At 42.0% G+C, this 7532-nt stretch overlaps 1 protein-coding gene across 1 annotated transcript; it reads left to right on the top strand.

The window, feature by feature from the left end:
- Positions 1 to 5974: 5974 nt before the first annotated feature.
- LOC307235424 (trace amine-associated receptor 1-like) lies at positions 5975 to 6970 on the top strand (the record flags this gene model as incomplete). The annotated part of the gene is made up of 1 exon (XM_080007507.1): positions 5975 to 6970. One exon carries the CDS (start codon positions 5975 to 5977, stop codon positions 6968 to 6970), a length of 996 nt encoding a protein of 331 aa, XP_079863633.1.
- Between the last annotated feature and the right edge of the window lie 562 nt (positions 6971 to 7532).

The following is a 7532-nucleotide window of genomic DNA, read 5'->3' as shown; positions in this document are numbered from 1 at the left end:
GGCCTGACATTGAACAACCATGGCCAGCTGAAGGAACTCTTAACCCGGATGTGATTAAAACAATGCAGGTGCTTGTGTCCACATATAAAGTAAATCAAAAGAAAGGCAAGAAAGGAAAGAGACTCACGGAGAAAAGACAAACAGAACTTGGCATTCTGCAGCTGTTCGAAAAGGAGGGACAGAAATGGTTCGAAACTACAAAAGAAAAAAGAGAACAAAGTAGACAAGAAATAAAGAAAAATTAAAATGAAGCAGAAAAACTGATGGAGAAGATTACCGCACCCTTCTCACATACAGCGTCTGTAAAGAAGCCCCCGCCTTATGAGAAGGAGGGGAAGTTCACTGATGTTTATCCCCAGCTCCCAGTGATTACACAGGAAGGTAACTATCTCTTCAAAGATGATGATGAGCAAATAATAGAGATGGGCAAGGCTACGACAACCATAAAGATGTACCCGAGCTCCAACAGTACAAAGAGAAGGAACCGGTTGGGAAGCAGACAACGAGTCAGAAGTCTGGAAATAGGAGCAGAGATTGTGAGTGACTCTGACGAAGCTACTGGAGGATATGACCCAGCAGTCAGACGAATGTTGGTTAAAGCAGAGAAAAACGGAGATCGACCAGTGAGGAAAGTGGCTCCAGGAACGGATGACACGGATGAGAGTGTACAGTCCACTGGTCTGTGGAAAAATCATGAAGGACTGATGGTAGAACCAGACCTACTAGGTCCGATTATTCAGGAAGCACATGGGTTAGCCCATGTTGCAAGTGAGGAAAGTGGCTCCAGGAACGGATGACATGGATGAGAGTGTACAGGGTGAAAGTATTGAAGAATTAGAGAAAGAAGGTCCTTCCTGTTTTCAACCGTTAGCAACCAGTACAGGGGTAGGAGATGACAGCCGCATGGTTTTAAGAGAGATTGAGAGGAGTTAAGATAGATGCCTCGAGGACATAAGTGACTCCACCTGTCCAGAAGTTCAACAAGCATTAGAAAAACAATCACAAGAACTGCAAATAACGGTGAGGAAACTACAGAAGAAAAAGCCTCAAAAGCCAGACACTTTAAGCTATGGACAATGCCCAAGACAAGGAAAGAGACCCGACAAAATGTGTCAAGGGATAGTTCGAGGACAAAATTTAGAGTACAAGCCTTGGCAGAATAGAGACATGTTTAACATACTTGAAAAGTTACCCACTCTTCAAGATGGAACATATCCGTAGTTCTCAAAGCTGGAAAAGGTTTTGGTGGGAACACAGCCTGCCATGGGAGATATTAAGAGACTTTTGGCTAGCCTCACAGGAGTCCCAGCGATGGAGGAGATCCTGCAGGCGGCAGGCCTTAACAGATATGTGACAACTGTGGTGTATGATCCAGAATTGTTTGTTGCAAGCAGAGGTCGGATGTGGAGAGAATTGAGAGATCCATTTCCAACAAACGTATACCCGGACAACATCTTTATTGAGTTATTGGGCCCACAGGAAAATCCAAGAGCTTACGTGTCAAGGGCTCATCAAGTGTGGAGAAATGTCACGAGAAATGATCCAGATTTGAATCAAATGGAGAAATCAGTTCTCCGAGCCAAAATACAGAAGGGGCTGCCTTCAAGTGAGGAGCAAATTGGGAGAAGTGGTTGGTCTTGGAAGCATGACTAAAGGTGTTTGTACAGATCATATAGCATATCAAGTGGAGATTTGTAGCCGTAATTGCCGTACTGGCTTGAGCAAATTGATTATGTCATAGGCAGATGTACAATCTGTCTTAAAAACAATAATCGGAGGGGCGTGAAGGGTCCACCTGGTCACATTCCAACTCAGACAGGTCCCATGCGTGAGCTGGTTGTGTATTTTGTTGACATGATAAGACCAGAAGGAGGTAAAAGATACATATTAGTCGTCCTGGATAGATTTTCCCGATGGACTGAAGCATGTCCAACCAAGCGTAAAGATGCTCAGTCAGTTGCTAGCTTTTTGTGTCGTGAGGTCATAAGCAGGTGGGGACTTCCAGATTGCATATCTTTAGATAATGGGAAAGAGTTTGTGGATAAAACAGTAAAATTATTTCTCCAAAAATTGGGAATCAAACAACGTTTAGGAGCTGTTTATCATCGGCAAATTCATTTGTGAAAAATGAATGGTGTGGTGAAAAATTGCATTGTTAAAATCTGTCAGCACACAGGACTGAATTGGATAGAGGCCCTTCCATTGGCATTAATGGTGTGTCGTTTAAGTGGGCTCCGTGATTTGCGCATGACCCACATGAGTTGGCTATGGGTAGGCGGATGCCAACACCTTGATATCGCACAAGTGGAAAGGGTCCAAACTTCGCCCTTTTAGAAGATTAAATTCGAGTGTATGTTAACTATATGGCTGCACTGCATAAGAGAATACACACATATGTTTCTGACAGGAAAAAACAAGAGGAGGAGCTAACACTAGTAGAGAAATATCTATTCTGAATATCTGATTCCGTCATAGACTCAATGCTATTTTTGACTGGGAAAATGCATGGACAAAGGGGGGAAAAGGAAAATGTTAATCCTAGATTGGAATAATGTTAAAGTATAATTCAAAAGTGACATTATTATACTGTATTTGATGTGTGCAAGGTACTGGCTGGTAATTTTTTCTTTCAGGACCAGTCTGAGGGTGGCTGTGTCCAGAGATCCTAACAGCCTCACATCATGATCAGGAGTGTCAAGTGAAATAGCATTGAAAATTGATGGGGTTAAAAAGCAACAGTTCAATATATACATATGTGTTATGCATGTTTGTATTTAGTATTATAAAGTTTGTTTATTACAATGTAACCTGTATTATGGATGAAAATTCTGTACTCTACAGTAGATATTTTTAGCAAGACATTACTTTGATTTAGTGTTGTTTTCTTTGAAGTCTTGAGGGACATTGGTGATAGGCAGGGAAAGGTTCACTGGGAGATCCGATGGGTCGACCAACCTGACTTTGGACAAACTTTTAGATTTATTTCTGAGGTTCTAAATGTATGTAATTTATAATATTGCTACAACTAAGCACGTCCTAAGAAAGTACCCATTGTATAAGATATTTACGAACAGGCGGTGCCAGGGGTCTCAAGAGAGAGAGCACATTGCCAGGGGTCCCGGTGATAAGGGAGGTGGAAGGTGACCTGTGACCTATGTACGGGAACCAGATGGGCAACGTTGTCTCTGGACAAGCATAAAAGCACATGCCCTAGTTCCATCCGGAATAGAATACTTCCGGCTCTGTTCTCTCCCGGGCAACCATGGCATGTTCGGTCTGATGTTGTACTTTTGTAATAAACCTATTATGTTAATCAAGTCAGCGTCAGCGGTCACTCCTTCTTCATCAACACTTCAAAACCATCAAGAAACTACAATAGAAATTAGGCAGAACTTTTTCAAGGTTCGCCCTGTTGTAGACCCCAGTCACCACCATAGCCGCGTTAGGATGTTCATTCTGAAGTCCGCACAACACTTCAAATAGGTCTGATAGTGCTGTATCGGTGTCCGCTTGAAGAGGAATATTTACCGCTGTAATGAAGACTGTGCTAAATTCCCGGGTGAGGTTGAATGGACGGCATGGGATGGTCAAATGTTCCAGGTCTGGCAAGCAGGAGCAGTAAACAGTTTTGATGTTTTTGGGGTTACACCAGCAGCTGTTTGTCATGAGGCAGATGTCTCCACCCTTGGAATTCCCTGACTCCTCTGACCTTTCGGCGCGGAACATGGAGATGGGCTCAGCTGGGCGTATGCCGTGGTCCGGCACCTGTGGGTTTAGCCATGTCTCTGTCAGGCAGAGGATGCAACAGTATTTCATATCCAGGTGGAATGTAATCCTCGCTCGAAGGTCATCCAACTTGTTCTCCAGGGACTGAACGTTGGCAAGAAGGATGCTTGGCAGAGGTGGATAGTAAGGTCGCGTCCTCATTCTGAGCCAAATGCCACCTGGTTTACCACGGTGCTTCCTCCGTGGGCCCACCTGTGGAACAGCAGCTCCTTTTTTGTTGCTGTTGCTGTTTTTGTTGAGAGAGTTGGTACGCAAAATCTCCGGAGGCCACTCTAGATCCGTGGAAAAAATGTCCCAAAGTTGTTCGTGGTACATCCACGAGTGAACCGCGGCCGTAGGAGATCACTGTCGATGCTTTTTTGGTGGACATTATGATAAAAATGGAAAAAAATACAAAAACGTGCGTCGTCGACACAGAGCGCCGTAAGGGGCGACACCACGATCGCGACGAGTTGATAAGTTGACTCCCATGTTGATAAAAGTATTAAACACCTTGTTTTTTTAAATGTACTAAAATGATCCATTTAAGGTACATTTTGAACGGATAAAAAGTGTGCAATTAATTTTTTAATTTTTAAATTTTCATCTTTTGACAGCCCTAATAAATATACATATATGTATATATATATATATATATACATATATGTATATATATATATATATGTATATATATATATATATAAATTTTTTTGCACTACACATGACTTGAGTTGGTTTATATGATTGAATAGACTTGATCTTTTCAAAGCACTTTTGGTTTTGCCTGTGATAACTGTTTTAGGGCTGTCTTATGTCCCTTTGACATGTTTTCTAGGCAGAGTATGTAGTTTAGTTACTCTCTTCATGATGGTGGACAGGAATTGGTGGCTTTCTGCTCTTTCTGAAATCGATCACAATCTGCTTGGTCTTGCTGATGTCAAGTGCTTAAACAACTTTTTCACAGACTGCGAGATTGACAATTAGACTCTTACGTTGTATTGGACAATACATATAGCTCCCCAGGGAACCGGGAGCTGGGGGAAAAACCACAGCACGGTAGAGAGGACAGGTGGACGCGGAGTCGAAATCCCGACAGCGACCTCAACGAAGTCTCGGAGAGCCAGCCAACTGGGAGGCAACGAGGAGACTGGCCATACTGGCCTGAATGCTTCTAGCCCTAGTGGCAAAAGGTAATTACAGAACGAAAGAGTATGAAGGTGCATGTCCTAAGCGTTACACGCGAGAATGCTGACATTCTTCCTCCTAATTCGCGGCAGGGCCAGAGCGAGATGAGGTGGAACAGCTTCTGTTTTAAATGGCCCGATACAGGGATTCCAGATGATGATGTCCACACCCTGAAACTTGGACTTTTCCCTGTGCAACCATAACCCTAACCCCTAACCCTAACCCTAACCCTAACAGAACCCAGGAAGACACTACTTCTTCCCTTTTAGTTTGCTTTAGTTTTTATTCCCTTTTTAAAATATACTGTCTTATCAGACCTGAGGCTCCTGTTCTCTGTGTGCTTGTGACCCTGGGAGTGTCAGGAACTACGAGAACTTTGTCCAAGCATTTATTGCGGTCTTCAACAGCCAGGCATTCTAGAAAACGAGTTGGAGAGTAACGTGAAAGAGGAGTCATCTTGACATGCAAGTCACCATTATGTGTTGGAATAGTGAATATACAATACAAAGATTTTAGAATTAAATTTACATTAAAATGCTGAATCGTCCACTTCCTTTCAAATGCTAGAGCTTTGGATGCATGGAATAATCTACGGGGGCTGTTTTCCAACCTTAGTTCCCTAGGCTATGTTAGTTCACTCTCTCCTGGTCACAAGGCCAGGAGAGAATTCTTGACCCAGTGGGGTTCTAAGATGTGACTGTTGGAGATGAGGTACCATTATATAAAGCACATTCTCTAAGATAATATTTGGATGAGTGTTTATCTGTCGAAGAGAGGTAAGTCCACTTTACTGCTGCTCACTGCTCACCTTAGCTCACTTTTTAAACAGTTGTGTTTCAATATAATTTAGCAACAAGCTTTAGGGAAACAAATTCACTCTTGCATTAACTATTAGTTATCAGGAAAACTGCCTGCTGAAATATGTCTGTTTAAAGTAATTGTATTGTACTGTATTTTAGAAAAACATAAAAATAGAAAAGTTTCTTTAATGTTGTAAGTATTGCTCCTTTCTCCCCCCGGACAGATGGAAACAGCTCTCTGCTATGAGTCCAGGAACAGCTCATGTCTAAAGACAATCTACCCCATGTCAATCCGCATCTCCCTCTATGTGATCCTGGGGACCACAGTCGCCCTCACAGTGTTTGGAAACCTTTTGGTCATTGTATCAATTGCTCATTTTAAACAGCTTCACACTCCGACCAACTACCTCATCCTCTCTCTTGCTGTATCTGATCTGCTTTTAGGAATAATGGTCATGATTCCAACTACAATTCAATGTGTAGAGACCTGCTGGTATCTTGGGGATATCTTCTGTAAAATCTCCATGAGTTCTGATGTCTTGTTGTGCACGGCCTCAATTGTAAACCTTTCTTTCATATCGATTGACCGGTATTATGCAGTTTGCCAACCTCTACTGTATCCACACAAAATAACTGTTCACACAGCAGGGATAATGATTCTTGTTAGTTGGAGCATCTCAGCCATAGTGGGCTTTGGAATGATATTTTTAAAGCTTAATATTATGGGAATTGAGGAGTTCTACTATAACAACATTGCATGTGAAGGAAGATGTTTTTTATTTCAGAGCAGATTATCAAGTAGCATCTCATCACTTCTGTCCTTTTACTTTCCTGGAGTTATTTTGCTGAGCATCTACCTGAAAATCTATCTGGTGGCACAGGAACAAGTCAGTAAATTACAGAACCCAAGCTGTGTGACCTCTGGGAAAGTGGCTGTAAAGTCCCAGAGAAAAGCCACCAAAACACTGGCTATAATCATGGGTTTTTTTCTATCTTGTTGGACTCCTTTTTTTTGCTATAACATTATTGGCCCCTATATTAGTTATTCCATTCCACCTTGGTTGATCGAAGTGCTTTTGTGGGGAGGCTATATTAATTCGACTGTCAATCCTTTTATCTATGCTTTCTTTTACAGCTGGTTCAGAAAGGCATTTCAAATGATCCTTTCTGGTAGAATATTTAAGTTGGACATTTCAAATACAAAACTGTTCATAGAATGAATCTGTTCTAAAGTTCTCTCCTAGCGGCAGCCCCGCAGAGGATTGAGCTCATGAAAAGAAAGTCTGCTGGATGATAAAAAAATAACAGTTTCTTTTACTACAATTACTTTTCTATGATTAGGCACTGTCTAAGACAAACAACAGGGCTTGTATTCAATACAATACTGGACAACTTCCAGGTGTGGAAAAAGTGTGGAAGACGGCAACGTTAAAGAGGAATCACAGCCTGCCCAGGGTCGAGAGACGTTACAGTGAAAATAACATTTACTAACTGTTTAAGATCTATACGTATGTAATATTATTTTCTTCTATTTTCACTCAGTCTCACTTCACTCATTATATGAATCTGGAATTCAGCAAGTGTGTTTTAACGACTAAAAACAACAAGCTTGTTACCTTTAGCCTATCACACCCATTGTCATGATCCTTCCTCCGCTGTGTTCCTATCTGTCTCCCTCTACCTCCCCCTGTCTGTCACTCTGTCACACCTCAGTTCCCAGTCACTACTACAGTCTGTTATCATACCACCTGTCTCCACTTCCCTCGTCACTCCATTTGTACT

The sequence above is a fragment of the Zeus faber genome (genome assembly GCF_960531495.2).
Source record: "Zeus faber genome assembly, chromosome: 9".
Lineage (NCBI taxonomy): Eukaryota > Metazoa > Chordata > Actinopteri > Zeiformes > Zeidae > Zeus > Zeus faber.
This window is presented reverse-complemented; position numbering and strand designations above follow the sequence as displayed.